The 16138-nt window shown below is 30.9% G+C and overlaps 1 protein-coding gene across 2 annotated transcripts in view; it reads left to right on the forward strand.

The window, feature by feature from the left end:
• The window catches only part of TM9SF3 (transmembrane 9 superfamily protein member 3), a 53657-nt gene extending 39014 nt beyond the window's left edge, over window positions 1-14643 (forward strand). For both annotated transcript variants that reach the window (XM_035361043.2, XM_035361044.2), the window contains exons 10-14: window positions 39-247; window positions 4790-4936; window positions 6153-6236; window positions 6358-6434; window positions 10598-14643. In XM_035361043.2, coding sequence (XP_035216934.1) covers window positions 39-247; window positions 4790-4936; window positions 6153-6236; window positions 6358-6434; window positions 10598-10665 — 585 coding nt within the window. In that variant the 3' untranslated portion in view covers window positions 10666-14643. The remainder of the gene's footprint in view (window positions 1-38; window positions 248-4789; window positions 4937-6152; window positions 6237-6357; window positions 6435-10597) is intronic.
• The last annotated feature ends 1495 nt before the right edge of the window (window positions 14644-16138 follow it).

A 16138-nucleotide genomic window follows, 5' to 3' on the forward strand; every position in this document is an offset into this window, starting at 1 on the left:
GCTTTTTAATTATTCACCAAATTATCTGTATATTCTAGGTTGCAGTTACCTGCATCTGCCTTTTTGTCATTCTGCCTCTAACTCTAGTGGGTACAGTGTTGGGCCGCAACCTGTCTGGACAACCCAACTATCCATGTCGTATCAATGCAGTGCCAAGACCGATCCCTGAGAAGAAGTGGTTTATGGAACCAGGGGTTATTATCTGCCTTGGTGGCATCCTGCCTTTTGGTTCCATTTTCATTGAAATGTAATGCATTTTTGTATCTCTAAATGATTACTTTTGATAGACTAGTTTGTTTTTGTTTTCTATTCAAGTAATCTAATAAGATACAATAACACGCCGAACAAATATTAATTTAGAAGTCAAACTACAAAAATCAGCGTTATAATTTCAAATTTTCACAGGTGAAAATTTGAAAATATAACGCTGATTTTTTTTTGTTTGACTTCTAAATTAATCTAATAAGGAAAAATGTGTGTGAATGAATTTAAATTTACATTGTGATTCAGAGTGCAGATTGCAATGTTTAGTTTATGCTCTTTTAATGGTAATATGTATTGAAAATATGGTTTTTTTTATAAGAATATGAAGAAAGCACTAATTGCAAAAAAAAGTTATACTTTATGGGAGATGATGTGAAATTTTTTATTTTTAAAAATTCTAATTAAGTTTAAAAAAAAAAATAAGCTCTGCTATATATATTTTCAACTCTTCTATTTTAACCTGGAGATTCATGGTTTTTCATCATATCTTCCAGTCGCCCCAGTAGATTATCAAATCTCCCAGTTTTCAATAGCCTTTACTGAGCCTTTACTTACTTAATTCTTAATTAATTAATTAATAATTACTTTTTACTTAATTAATTACTTTTCAATAGCCTTTACTTACTTAAAATGCTACCTAGCAGTAAATGATATTTATTAAATTAATGAAACTTAAATTCTGAAAATTCTATTCTCCCATCCTTAGTGATTTCTAGCATAATTTTTCTTATTAACTTTCATTTGATCTGAATTATTTTTTTTTGTACCGATCTGTGGTATATTACTAAATTTATTTACGCAATGGTATGCACATTAATTGTTAGTTTTATTTCCATCATATTTAAAAGTAATTTGATAAATAAGAAAGAGTTTTCCTTCCTTGCTCATGATTTCTTAGTTAAAACTATGAGGAACTTACAAAATGAAATTATCCAAAAATCAACAAAATTTAGAATATAACACTAAATCTAAATATATTTTACATCAGAACTACATTAGCTTAATAGCATAATTCATGCATTATGAAGTGAATTTAAGTTAATTTGGGGTTCTTTTCAAATGTCATTATGTATCAGGAAAATTTTCCAAAAACTCTTGGTTTTTCACACAGAAATCTTCCAGTTTTTTGTGCTTTTAAGGTTGGCAGCTATGGTATATATATGATATATATGTAAGTGTAAGATATGAAAATTAATAACTTAATTGGCAAAAGCCCTTTATGTCCCCCTTCAAAGAGATTGTAATGTGTCCTTGATGTCAGTATTTCTTCTGCAGTTTGAAAACTCTTACTTAGTCATTATTCAAGATACAAAAGAAGCTTCTCAATATGCAGCCATTTCCCCCCTCTTTTTGAAAGCACATAGTTAATCGCTTGGCTGTTTTCAGCTGTTGCATATACAGCATGTTTCAAAAATCTGGGAACATTTTAAGAAATTTATTCTAGCCAAATGAGTAGCATTACAAAGTAATGAAGTACATAGTTTTAGAGAGTAAAGTTGTAAGTTTAGAAAGTGAAGAATTTTACCACTTTTCAAATCTTTCCTTGGTGAAAAAAAGTATCATGACATTCTGATTTATTGTCATCACTTGCAGGCATAGCATGAAAACTTCAATAATCGATTTCTAGACATCCTTAATGAGAGGATTCCCATTTGGATCTTGGATACATTTTAAAACGTTGAGGAATCAGATTTACCAGCGTGAGACTAAACAATGGAATTCATAAAAATCGTAGTACTAAAACCACAGACAAGATAGCATGAGAGCTGGGCATGGAAGCAAATACCATCAGCGCCTTCAGCGTTATGGGAGTGGGGAACGAAACTGCTTTGCTCTGAGGTTGTAGCGACTCGGAAAACTTTTAAGAATGTCTGGTTTAGATTAACTAAACAGGTAGTTGAATCCTAAATACGTGATTATATAGCATGTTTCAAAAGTTCAGGAACACTTTAAAAAAATTTATTGTAGCCGAGTAGCATTACAAAGTAAGGAGGTAAATCATTTTAGAGAATAAAGTTGTAAGTTTTTTTCAGCAACACTTACTTTACAAATACTATATGTGGGAACTATGTAATCCTACAAACATTGATGCAGTATTAAAACTGTTGCGACACACGGCACAAAGTGTCTTCCGAGCCTGTGGCTGCTACTTCTTCAATTCTCCTTTTCAGTTTCATAATATCACCTGGATGAAGAGGAACATAAACAAGGTCGTTTACGAAACCTCATAAAAAGAAATCACGAAAGGTGATCTAGGGACTTAGGATGCCATTTCTGTTGCTTCATCCCGACCAATCCAAAGATTAGGTAGCTTTGTGTTCAGATATGGTGACAATAAACAATAAGGTGAAAATGTAGGGGTGCACCAAGTAACTGAAGAACAAAGTTATCTGATTCAGTGTGCAACAATGGCATTAACCATTCTGCAAGATCTGAAGGAAGGGCTATGCAGTAACAGTTTGTTCTTCAAAGAAGAAAGGCCCATAAAGTTTCTTGTGAGACCGAAAAAAAACCATTGACCTTTGAAGAATCTTGCTCCTGTTCAGCAATGTTATGTGGGTTTTCTGTTCCCCGATTTCTACAATTGTGCCTGTTTACTTTCCCATTTGTATGAAATAGTGCTTCATTAAAAAAAAAAATATTGAATTCGCAAAAACATCATTTGGGGGGGGGGAACGACGCGCCCAATGAACTGGAAGTTGATTTGTCAGCACTGTCCTCATTTTCAGCGCAGGTGTCTTTTTATTTTATTCGGCTTATAATTCCTTACTAAATGTAGTGTTTCATCTCGATGAACTACGATATGATTTAAATCAATTTCTTCGTCATTATAAATATCATGAATACACATCAAATAGTTTTCTGGTTGCAATTTTCTAATTTCAACTATGTGTAATGTATGCTTTACGCATGTACACGCGTTGAAAGAAATGTTTAATAAAGTAAACAAATAAATATTAAGCTTTTTTTTTTTTTGTAAATTTTGATACCCTTTAGATCATAATTGCTCTTTATTTCATAAATTACGGTTTCATATTTTTAATATTATAATTTCTGCATGCCATCTTACCAGATTTAAACTGATGATCTATAATCCAGAAAAATCGATAATCCGGAATCGCCGAAGTCCCGACGAGTCCGGATTAAAGACTTTTGACTGTAATATATTTATGATTTGCATTTAATGATAACACGAAGAAATATTTAATTATTTACTTCATTTTCTCAAATATAGTGAGCCATCTAGTAAGTTCTGCAGTTTTTGGATGATGAATACAAATGAAGCAGTACAAAAACATGAAATTCCATTGGATCACATAAGTGCCTTTTTGTTCGATGACATTTTGCCATTTCTTTGGCAGCTGGAAAATTTCTCTTTTCTGGGCAGTTTGCTTTTATTTCTGCTTTCAAGCCTGTGTTATGGGAACAATATTTTTTCAAATTTATCACCTGATTTGGTGGCAGTAATTTATACTATGCACTTCCTTATATTCCCTCCACACACAAAGCATTATTTATTTGAGATTCAGTTCCCTCTCGATCTTACAAAACAAGATTCTTTTGGCCTACACTAGTGTGCTTTGCCATAATCAACTAAACCAACCAAGCCATCTTTTGGCCTACCTCATGATCTTTTTCTTGTAAATTTATTATGTAGCAACCATTTGTCATCTAATGTATTAAGCCGTTTTTTAAAAAGGAGTTTTATTTTGTTTCAGCAAAGAATTGCATGCCAAAACTTGAGCAAACATATTTTGCTATTTTAAAATGTGGAGTACCCATTATCTTATTGGTTACATACCCAGCTTCTTTAAATGATCATGTACTGTACCATTTGGAATATTTAGTCTGTCTGTTAGTTCATGTATGAATTATAAAATGTAGATTTTTAGCGATACCTTCGTTTAATAGGTCCTTGTTTACACAGTATCCATAGCAGGCATCATCTTCAAGACTGAAATTTCACACTTAAACCTCTCAAATATCTGTATTATCAGAAACAGCATTTTGTCCGTATGTAGCAGAAATTTTACCAGATGTCTGACTAGAAGTTTTTCCTCTTTTAAAATAAAAGAACGTAATGTGGTAGACATGAAGTTTTGGGTTTTCTGTTCCTAACACATTTTCATTGCAGCAAATATTATGCAGTAACATATGCTTGTATTATGGATTCTGAGCAGAAAAGACTGTATTTAAACATCTGCTTTTATCTTTATTTCTATTCTTATCATTCATTTGTGCTTTTGCAGCTGAGGATGGTGGTTCGGTAAAACCATCGAAACTAGTCCTGTGAAAATTTGAAAATATAACACTGATTTTTGTTGTTAGACTTCTGAATTAGTATGTTTTTAACATTTAATGAATGCATGGCATATTTTCAGTTTTACTTAATTAAAATTTGTTTTATTCATTGCTTATAAAATTTCAGAAAACTAGAACAGTAGCATGTTCTTTGTCATTTGTATGAATGTGTAAATTTATGTATGAATATCCTTTAAATCTTGTTTTTATTTTTGTGTTCTAGGTATTTCATATTCACCTCATTCTGGGCATACAAAATTTATTATGTATATGGCTTCATGTTATTAGTGTTTATTATCTTAGCTATAGTTACTGTTTGTGTCACCATTGTATGTACTTATTTCCTGTTAAATGCAGAAGACTACAGATGGTAAGCATCTTTTATATTATTCAGTATTAAAAGATATATTGATATAAATTTAGAATTGGTTTTGAGAATGCAGTTTTTCAATGATTGTATTTCTTAGTTTAAAACCGTAATAAGCGTATGCGGTTTTATATTTTATGATTAAAAAATTTTACACCCTTATTATTTGTGCTTAAATTTACCATATGATATATCAATAGCCAAACTATTTTTTAATTTCAAACTATTAAAAATATAACATTAGTTGGTAGTTTTTTTAAGATTCATTATCATCCAAAGATTAAAGATATTATGTATTGGATAAATGTGTGTGCACTAATGAGTACTGGTATTTTGTCCCACATTTGGTTCTTGGCAGATGGGTGATTTACATGTGTATTACAAATATAACCCAGTTCTCTATAAATGTTTTCCATAGTGTAATTAATTTTCTCCAAGAAAGAAAGCCTTCTCTTGTGTTTCATGATTTCCCCACCAATGGTAGGTGTTTAAGACTACCAAATACTGGCCGTTTGATCTGATTTGTATTCAAACCCACACAAACAGGTTGGTTGCATGTTTGGTTTTCATGGTTTTTCCCTTGGGTAACATGAATATGAACCAGCTCCCCCAAAAAGTCCTCTATGAAGGTGTCTCTCATCTTACGCAGATGAATGGCGTAGCTTTTCTGTATTTAAATAACTTAACCTAATTAAATGCTTCATGTGATTGGTTAATTAAGCAATCACAGTTTAGTAGCAGTTGAATATATTATATGGAATTATTGCTTATGGTTGATCTAAACGTATTGTATAAAACCCCATCAATTTTTCTTGGTGGGAAATTTTGTTACTCATAAATTCTGTCTAGTGCTTTTTCTAATTTCTAAAAATTTTGCCCTTCTTATTTTCGTTGCTTTGTGCTCTTCTAAATTCTAAAATTTTTACTTTCTCTAAATACTGCTGCCCATTGCAGCTTTTGGCCCCGGCTGTGATAGGGGGTTAGCATTCTTCTGCCAGATCTAAACAGTAAGCAAATTCCCAATGTTGCTGCAACATTTATCTTCCCAGATTTAAATTAGTGATCTAAATTCCAGAAAAAAATCTCTGATTTTGTGAAAAAATGCATAAATTAAGATTAATATAATTAAGAAAATGTATTGTTAAATTTTAGTTATAAATGATATGAAGAAAAGAATGATATGAAATCTTTTATGATACAAAGAAAAATTTTTCTTTAGGCAATGGACTAGTTTTCTGTCTGGTGCATCAACAGCTGGCTATGTATATATGTATTCATTCTATTACTATTTCTTTAAAACCAAGTAAGTTTTTCATATAACTATCATATATTTATGAGATGTAAAATTAATAAATGTATAAGGTTTTATATATACATATATATATGTTATCCCCTTCAGTGATTGTTCTTTTATATCTTTTCAGGATGTATGGTCTATTTCAAACAACTTTCTACTTTGGATATATGGCATTATTTAGTATTGCACTTGGTATATTATGCGGTAAGTTTTATCAGAATTGAAACTTACAGAAATATTATATGTTTGGCCTAGATTCTGTTATATATTGTGTAAAGAAGTTTAAAAAAGAAGTAAGATTTAACTTTTTGAAGACCAAAACTGCCCAGATGGCTGAAATTGTGAGGTCGTTTTCTTCTTTTCACTAAGGTGTGCAGTAGCAGGTACAGTTTTCCCGAATGCATTCTATCAGTTTATTGCAGGCAGCTTGCCTTAAAAAGATTTATTTGTGGTTTCTTATCTTTATTTGTTAGAAGTAGAAAGAATATCACTTGCAATCTTCACTCTTCTTTGTGCGCTAATGGTTGGGATGGGAGGAAATTGCTGTGACTCAGGAAAACCATTTCGGGTAGTTCGGTATTTTAACATACAGATTAGCGAAGGCTTTGGTTTTGAAAAAATTATATTCCAATCCTTCTTTTCAAAAGCTGAATTTTGTCTTCAAATATAAGTTACAACTTAAATCTTGATGATTGATATAAAAGAAAAAACTTTGTAGTTTGTTTTTCCACCATCGTGAGGCTATTTACGCAATTGTTTGTTTTACAGTTACTAAAACAATTGTAGCAGTTTCTTAATACATATACAGGGGTTGGACAAAATATGGAAACACCTTTAAAAAAACATGTTTCTTTGCTTAATATGGTGTAGGAAACCCGTTGGCATCCAAAACAGCTGACAGTCTTCTCGGAATGGATAAATACAGTTCCTGTATGTTTGCAAGGGAATGTTATACCATTCTTCCTGCAAAACGGTGGCAAGTTCAGATAACGATGTTGGCGGTGGATAACGAGAATGCACTTTCCGTTCCAATGTAGACCACAAAGGTTCGATAATATTCAGGTCTGGTGACTGTGGTGGCCAGGGGAGATGGGACAACTCATCCTCGTGCTCAGAAAACAAGTCCTGGACAATGTGAGCTGTGTGAACAGGGGCTTTCTTGTCTTGGAAGACACCATCACCATCGGGGAACAAAGTTTGTACCATTGGATGAACTTGATTGGCCAAAATGTTCACATAAGTCTTGGCAGTCATGTGCCCTGACACAGTTATCATGGGGCTAGCAGAGAACCACAATATGGCTGCCCAAACCATAACAGAACCCCCGCCATGTTTCACTCTTGGCAACAAGCAGTCTGAATTATAGGCTTGAGATGGCGTTCTCCAGACGTAAACTCAGCCAGAAGTGGGAAACAATGTGAAAGAAGACTCGTCAGACCATATTACTCGCTTCCACTGCTCTATAGCCCAGGCTTTATGACTTAAACACCACCTTTTCCTGTTACGGGCATTAGCATCACTGATGAGTGGCTTCTCAAATGCAGCATGGCCAGCAATTCCCTGTTTATGAAACTCCCTTCTAATTGTTTTGGTATTCACAGGGTTCGGTAACACAACATTCATTTCAGCAGTAACTTTTGCAGCTATGGTCTTCTTATTTTTCGTCACAATTGCCCTTAATGATCGTCTGTCACGATCATTCAGGACACACTTTCATCCGCACTGTGATTTAGCAGATGATGTTTTTCCGCTTTTCAAATATGCGGAATAAATCTTCGATACAGTACCTCTTGAAACACCTCAGCTACCTTGCTTACGGAAGCACCTACCATACGTGCCCCAACAATTTGCCCACGTTCGAAGTCTGTTAACTCTGACATAATGCAATGACAACCTCACATAACAGTTCTCTGACAACAACTGAACTGTTTAGCACATTTACGATGTTGTGTAGGTGGCATCAGTAGTAAAAAACGCCAGCGCCACCTACATATTTCATTAAAATCAATCTTTCTTTTCAAACATGCATTTTGCAAGGTGTTTCCATATTTTTGTCCATCCAATGTATGTAAGTCGGAAGTACGTTAGTACTAGGGTCAGTGTTTAAAGTCATGGTTTGTCCAGTTAAAAGAATTCTGGGAAGAAAAATGACCCATGTTATAATTAACCAAAAAATTTGCTTTAATTATTTGCCTGCACTTTCTAGCAGTTTAATCTTGCGAGTAAGTTTATCTAATTACCTAAATTAATTTTTAACAGATGATTTAACCCTTTGATTACTAACAGGACATACATGTCCTACTAAAAGTTTAAAAATTACTGCTGGGTTAAAAATTGCTTAGAAACTCACTGTAACATATCCCATTTTTAGAATTAAACCAGTTGTGCATGTTTCATCTTTTGTTACCCAGTTGGTGCTAAATATTTTCCGGCCAAATGCCATTCAATTTGTTTTAAAAAAAATTCTTAGTTAAAGGATTAACAATGTTTATATATTTTGGATTACATATAATTAAATTAATACTGTTGCATATGAAAATGGCTCCAGGATACGGTGACATCGCCTGTTGCGCTGTCACTGCTGTTATTTCACATACCTTTTCTCGCATTTTCTGTAGAGAGTTTTATTTTGTACTGATTTGTAATAATAACTTTTTAGTCATTCCAAATAACCTTATCTTTAAAGATAAGTGTAGGTTAATTGAAGTGGAGGATATTAGGATACTGATAAAATAAATGTATTTTTGTATTAAAATGGTAATACAACTCTGCGCTGATTTAAATGTGATTGAAAGCAAAAAATTGTGATTATTTATCAATATATTTTTGTACTAAAATGGTAATACAGTTCTGTTTTGATTTAAATGTGGTTGAAAGCAAAAATTGTTCTTTATTTGTATTTAAACATATATGATTGCACATGAAATGTCATACCATTTAATCACCCTGTAAAATTTTTTATATATACAGATACTTTTACATATATAGATACCTTATATATACCTCTCCCGTTTCAGACGGGAGGCTACCTTTTTCTAACTGTTCTTCCACCAACCCGATTTACAATATATTTCATCTGACTTTCTCTTATTCTTAAAATTTCTCACTATTTTTATGTAGCTTGGCCTAAGACTTTATTTGCACCCTAAAAATAAGTGATTTTAGGCATCTGAAAGCACTTGGCTTTATCTCTAGATTGTATATTAGAGAAAATCAGAGTCTTTTCATCAGTAAGAAATTATGGCATGCTTCTGCTTTGTGAGTGAAAGCACATGCATATGAAAACATCGTGTTCCAGTTATCGAATGAGCATCGAGCGCCATTCCATGCAATCTGGCATGTATTAGCAAATGAGCACAAAGCCAGATTGAGGTTGTTATTTCGATTTGTCACCGAGCAGTGTGAGTGCACATTCAACAAGCTGTAAAATAGCACAGCTAATATTTAAAACTTTAAAAGAAAATGCAATTGCTTGAAGACTGGTAGGTGTTCCAAGCATCTTAAAAAAAGAAAGTTCATAATTGCAAATTATGAGGTTCATTTGTCACGTCTAAAATTTATCTGCTGAAAAATCTGTGTGGTATGGTAATCTGTGTATCAGACTTAAGTGTCTCATAAAATAGCAGTTTGTGAGATGGCAGATAGTAGCCAGCTGAATGTTGAACAAAAGGTTAAAGTTTTGCTTTTGTTTTAATGTTTTCTTAAAAAAAAGAAAGAAAAAAAAAAGTGTGTGCTGGTATGATAGAGACCTTTTTGTGCTCACTTTGGTAGAAGATGTGTTGGAGAAGAATTAACAACATGTTTTGAGGATTTGCTCACCTGAAAATAGCAGGTCTCCCTTTACACACTCAATGGTTAATGCCAGATGGAGCCTGGCCATATTTTGCAAATGACCTTCTTGATTTCTTGTACGAGATTAATGTGACTGCAATATCACTTCATTTTCCTGAATGTTACAAAGATGGGAGACAGTGATTCTCACATATTAATTTGCTTGTTTCTTTTAATTGGAATTTTTCAAAACTAAGGTATTTGCAAGGAAGCCTGTAAATGTAACTCTTACTGTGCAGCTGTGTCATGCAGTTTTGGAAGACATGCGCTGATGAGTTGTGACAAATGCACTGGTTCACTTTGAAGTGGTTGCAAACAAAATATTGGACACATTGAATACATTTTGCTGTAAACTCAGTTTTCCCGCTAAGACTGTATTCATTTGGTAATATTTTGATGATAAATAAATGTCTTAATCAATAAAACAAAGGGTATGATATTTTATGTAGCACCTTGTAACTAAAGTGTAATTATTAAAATTATACTAAATATTTATAATCAAATTTTGTAAATTAATGTAAGCATATTTTTAACAGGCACATTTGGCTACGTTGGAACAAGTATATTCGTGAGAAAAATCTATTCGACTGTGAAAATAGATTGAGCACTATCATTTTGTACATATAGGTGATCAAACTTCAGAAAACTGCTGCCATATGAGCATATAAGGAACATTTAGTAAACATTCAAATAAATTATCTCCTGATTATTGTGGCAATTGTATTTGATGTGATGCCTGGACTTATGGCATTGGATTTTATTTCATTGTGGCCATGGCTCATCATGAATGCACTCTGTGCAATCTAAAAGACTTTTATGGGATTTTATATGACAGTGCTATGGGTTTTTGATGGTAAATTGTGATTTTCTTCCTTTATAATGTTATCTTTATGGAATAGAAGGAAGCTCACACGGAAAGAGGTCATTGGTGCACCCCCCCCCCTTAATAATTTTTTATTAATATTCTGTCATTCAAGCACAATTCTTGAGTGATTTAGGTTACAGTAATTTTTTTTAAACTAAATTAAAATGTGAAAAATTATTAATTGCCCCATGTTTATTATTGACTTTCAAAACTTTAAATTATATGAAGGCTGTAGCCTATGTTTTATGTGCATTGTGTTCAGACTAATCTAATTTCCTGAGTTTCTGGCTTCTGAAAGTGTTTAAATGTGTATGTTATGATGTTATACAGCAGCAGCTTTATTTTATTATTTTTATAATTTATTTTTAAGTGCAAAAAGTAGAGAAGTTGTTCATCTTTAGTATTAAATATAAAAGATTTAGAATTGTAATTAAACTGTTGAGAATTGCATTATATGGCAAGATGCAGTATTTGCAAAACATTTTAATTTTTGGGAAGAAACAATTTGTTTTGTTGCAGAAGAAGGCAGTTACTGGAAAAGTGTAATTTTAACAGCTTTACAAACAGGTAGTAATTAAAGGCATATTGAAAACATCAAAATTTTTTATTTAATATTTATAAAGTTATATGTATCTGTAAAATAAGCAGAATAAGTATATTCTCTTAACATTTTTGTCTGTTTAAGACAATATAAAATCCAGATAGCACATTTTAATGTAAACAGTATCTATTATACGAGTAGTTAAAAAGGTAAATTTTTAAACATTTTGAAAGCAATTTTTTTGTTATTATTTTAATATGAAAAATTAAAACACAAGCTAGCATGTTCTGAAGTCTATGTATTTTTGTTACTTTTAAACAAGAAACTATTTTATTACAATATTATGTTTAATAAAAATTATGTTCTAGCATTAGCTGCTGTAGTAAAATATTTCTTTGTAAAAATTTTAAACTAATGTTAAAATTCATGGTTTCATATTTAAAAATTAAACATGATTACACTGTATAAAGTATTTTGTATTTAATTTTTATTGGTATTATCTACCTAGCAAATCAGTAAGAGAAAATTAAAAATGCCATTCTAAAAAATTCTGCGTATTATTGTTTATTAATTCAAATGATTGTCTTTTTTAAAAGATGTATATATATTATATTTCCAAAAGTCTTATTAGATGTATTTCTTTAAAATTTGTTATGAGCAATTAAATGAACCTGAACTGTGTAAATGTCTCAATGGTTTAACGAAATTCCGTCATAAATTCATTCATGATTATTATTTTATTAAAACTACAGTAATGTGTATTATTATATAATGCTTAGAAGTATAATGTGTAAGATGCAGTTATGTAATTTTACATTTATCAGCCAGTTGTAAAAAGTAGCCTTTATCAAATATTTTAATTTTATATCTTGTCAGTTACATACTATGAAGAAATAGCATTTATAAAATGTATACTTGAAATTAAGGGCACCTCTTTTTTTAAAAAAGATTCAATATGAGTTTATTTAAATATTTATATTACCTCATAAGCTATATTAATGGTCATATTATACTTATATGTGTAAGTTCATGTTCCATAACTGAGATAAAAAAAATGTAAGCTAATTTTTGACATTTGTATTCTGTTAGCCTGCAAGATATTAAAAATTCAGTTTTTTTAGACTAAAAATAAATTCCAAAACAACGTTCTAGTACTTCATTGTTATTTTAGTTAAACCAAAATTTAAAAAAAGAGTTTATTATTTTCAAAGATACTGAAGCCATCTTAATCCAAAATATATGTAGATTTTTATTTGGACTACTTCATATATGATAAACAAATACTATTTTTTAATAACCTAATTGTAGATCATGTTTTCATAATGAATTTAATAGATTGAAAAGTAGGCTTCCATTTTCTAACCAAGTATATGAAAATTGTTTTAAAACTAAACTTTAGGTTAATGAAATGCAAATTATGCATGTTAGTGTTGTAGGCAGGCTTGTGTTTGTTTGCAAATCTCTACACTTAACTATAAAACATTTGTAAAAAATCTTAAAATTAACAATTCTTGCTTGTTCTGGATTATTGAAAATGGCATAAACACACACATACACAAATGAAAGAAAGTATGTAACACTACATAAATCTAGTATCATTTGGGTTAATTAAGGAAAAAATTGAAGTGTAGGTATAGATTGAGATTTGGATAGATAATGTTTTTTTCTCCAGTGGGACTTTTTCTGCAGATCTTAGCATGATGGATAAAATACTGATTTATTCAACTTTATTTTTCAAAAATTCATATAAATATTTTTCAGGGTTTTATATTAACTTGTATTTTATAGTAATTTTTTCCATCTATTTTTTAATAAATTGCATATTGTTTAATTTATTTTGTATGTTTTGGTATTACGTTATTTTGTTATTATGGTTTAAGATGCATTCTTTAGAAAATGAAGCTTAAATATAGTAAGCGTTTTTAAAAGTGTTATATTTTTGTTATATAGATAGTCATAAATACCAAATCAATATAAATGCCATTACTGTTTGTTTATAAAAGTAATTATTTTTACAAGACTATTTTTTTTTATAATGTTAAATGAACAGTGGTAATACAATGCATGCAGTTGACATAAAAATTTCATTCTTACATAAAAATTCTGGTGCTGAGATAATTTTTTAATTTATTATATTTGGGTTTATGAACTGATGATTACTGAGGGTTATACTGTTGTGAATTTTGTAAGTCATGTTGCATTCATTTTATATTTAAATTCATTCTTTTGGTATATATTTTTAATTTTCAATGTCGCCATATAGGAATTGAAAATATATACCAGTCATATTTTTGATTTATTTTTTCAGTTTTCAATAATCTAAATAATGAAAATAAAAATTTTGAGGCAGCTCTATGCTGCATCATGTACAGGTTAAGCATGTGTCCATGTTTGTTGCAGTACATGACTATAACTACTGGAATGCATAATTCTGAAACCACAGGGGAATGTAAAGTAATTTTGTACTATATATGTAAATATTCCTCTATAATTGTTAAGATTAAAAGAACAGCAGAACTTCAGTTGTGAGCCCCAATAATTATAATTCCCTGTTTCTTTTCAAAGAAATTTGCTAGATTCCTTCAATGTATGATTTTTTTTTTTAACCCACAGTTTTGAGTTCCCCCTTCCCCCCCAGTTGCTGGATTTTATTTACAAAGTATTTAATATTTGCAGCATGCATATACTTAATTCATGAATATGTGCATGTTTATATAAAGTGTAAAAGGAAATTACAGTTGTTAGTGAGCTTGATATATTTTTTCTGGCATATCATAGATAAAATTCTACATACAACAATCTTAAGCATTTGTACAATATTCAATTTCTAGATCACATCTTTTATATTTATGCTTAAAAAATTAGCAATATTCCACCGAGTTTTAGTCAGCATTTGCGTGATATATTTTCCACTTGTATTTTGCATTGTTATGCAATTAAAAAAAATATTGCAATTTTATTTTCAATGTGTAAAAAGTAATTTTTTACTATCCCTGTAAATATTCCACATGTATTTTAAATGCGAAATGTATTTCTTAGTATTTTGTTGTATAGCTGATGTAACTATTGACTTGTTTCAACTTAACAAAATGCTTTTCTTATGCAGTAAAATAATTCACTTTGCCTATTTTATTTCATTGTCATATGGGAGTAATAAATAAAATGTGACTTGCATACTTTATAGCAAATGTTTAACTTCTTGTGTTGTTATCTGTAACTGGAAGAAAATATTACAGTTTAACATTTTCTCGTATTTTTCTATTCAGAATATCACAGTTGAAAGTAAGTTATAATCTGAATCTATAAGGTGTGGTTTTTTATATGGAAATATATCTATTTAGTGGAAATGTGGTATTACCCAAGGTGAAACTGAACCCAAAGACACATCTGTTTTGGTTTTGGGCAACCCAGTACAATATTGTCTTAAAGTCCATGTGTTTCATTTACTTTGGGTCCGGTTTATCTTGGATATCCCTGTATTTCATCACGGGATTGAATTTCCATAAAAATATGCCTTCTAATGGGAGAAACCTGAAACTAAATTATGTCTAACTTGCTGAATGTCCATTTCAGACAGTGTAGAAGTTTTTGCAATAAAAAATAGTGAATTTACTGATAGGAACAAAGCAGTATTATGAGTAAAAAAAAATATTTATATTAAAAACTAAAGAGTTTCTGTGGTAATTTCTAAAAGTATAATGTGCTTTGAATAACTCCCAAGAGAAACAGATGCACGTTTTAGTGTATCGACTACTGTATTGACTAAAATCTGTCATTTCCTGTCATAGAATAAAACTGATCTACTATGTTTCACATATGCTGTTTTCTATCAAGTCTGGCAGGTTGTTAAAGCTATATTGGCATGTCATACTCTTCACGTAGTTACAAAGTCTAGTGAATGCAGTGCACATGTTACTGCAAAAGACTGGTTGATCACTCTTTTGTTTGACTTGTGATTGCTGAAGTGAGAATCCAATATGGAATAAGCTACATCACACACAAAAGTTGTCTTGCTGAGATACTATTTTATTTGAAATTGTTGGATAGTATAATTTTATGCTATTATTTTAGATGCTGTTTTATTAAATTGCAAAATATTGCTGGAGAATTTTCCTTTGAAGAAACATTAACTGATCAGAAATTTGATAATAAAACAAACCCATTTGGTTTAGTTTGGTTTACTTGATTATAACAAAGCACACTATGGCTATCTCACTAAGAGGGAGGGATGCCTGTTTGGAAAATTTTCTGTGGGAAACTGGATCATATCCACATCACAGGTGGGGAAAACCACAGAAATACTATGCAACCAGCCATGTGCGGGAAAGTGATCCAGGTCAAATTATCAGTGCCCAGTAGTGGATCAAAACCAGGTCATATAGATTCTGGATTATTTTGCTGGTAAGCAGAAAATCACTAATTGTTTTTATTAATTTGTAAAAATTGAACTAATTTGATTGTAAGTAGAAAATAGCATTGCATACCTACCAGCTGTCCCAGTGTTTTGTCACATCTTCTGATAGATCATATAATCTCACGGTTTTTTAATTTTCAGTCTTGAATTGTGAAAATGTTTTTCAGAAATAAATGAAGTTTATTGAGTTAATGAAACTTGAATTGTGCACATGTATTCCTCTACCCCTAGTGATTTTCAGCAAAGATTTTCTTATT

This window comes from Stegodyphus dumicola, chromosome 7 (assembly GCF_044657685.1).
Source record: "Stegodyphus dumicola isolate Sdum_Otavi_A_Nest chromosome 7, ASM4465768v1".
Lineage (NCBI taxonomy): Eukaryota > Metazoa > Arthropoda > Arachnida > Araneae > Eresidae > Stegodyphus > Stegodyphus dumicola.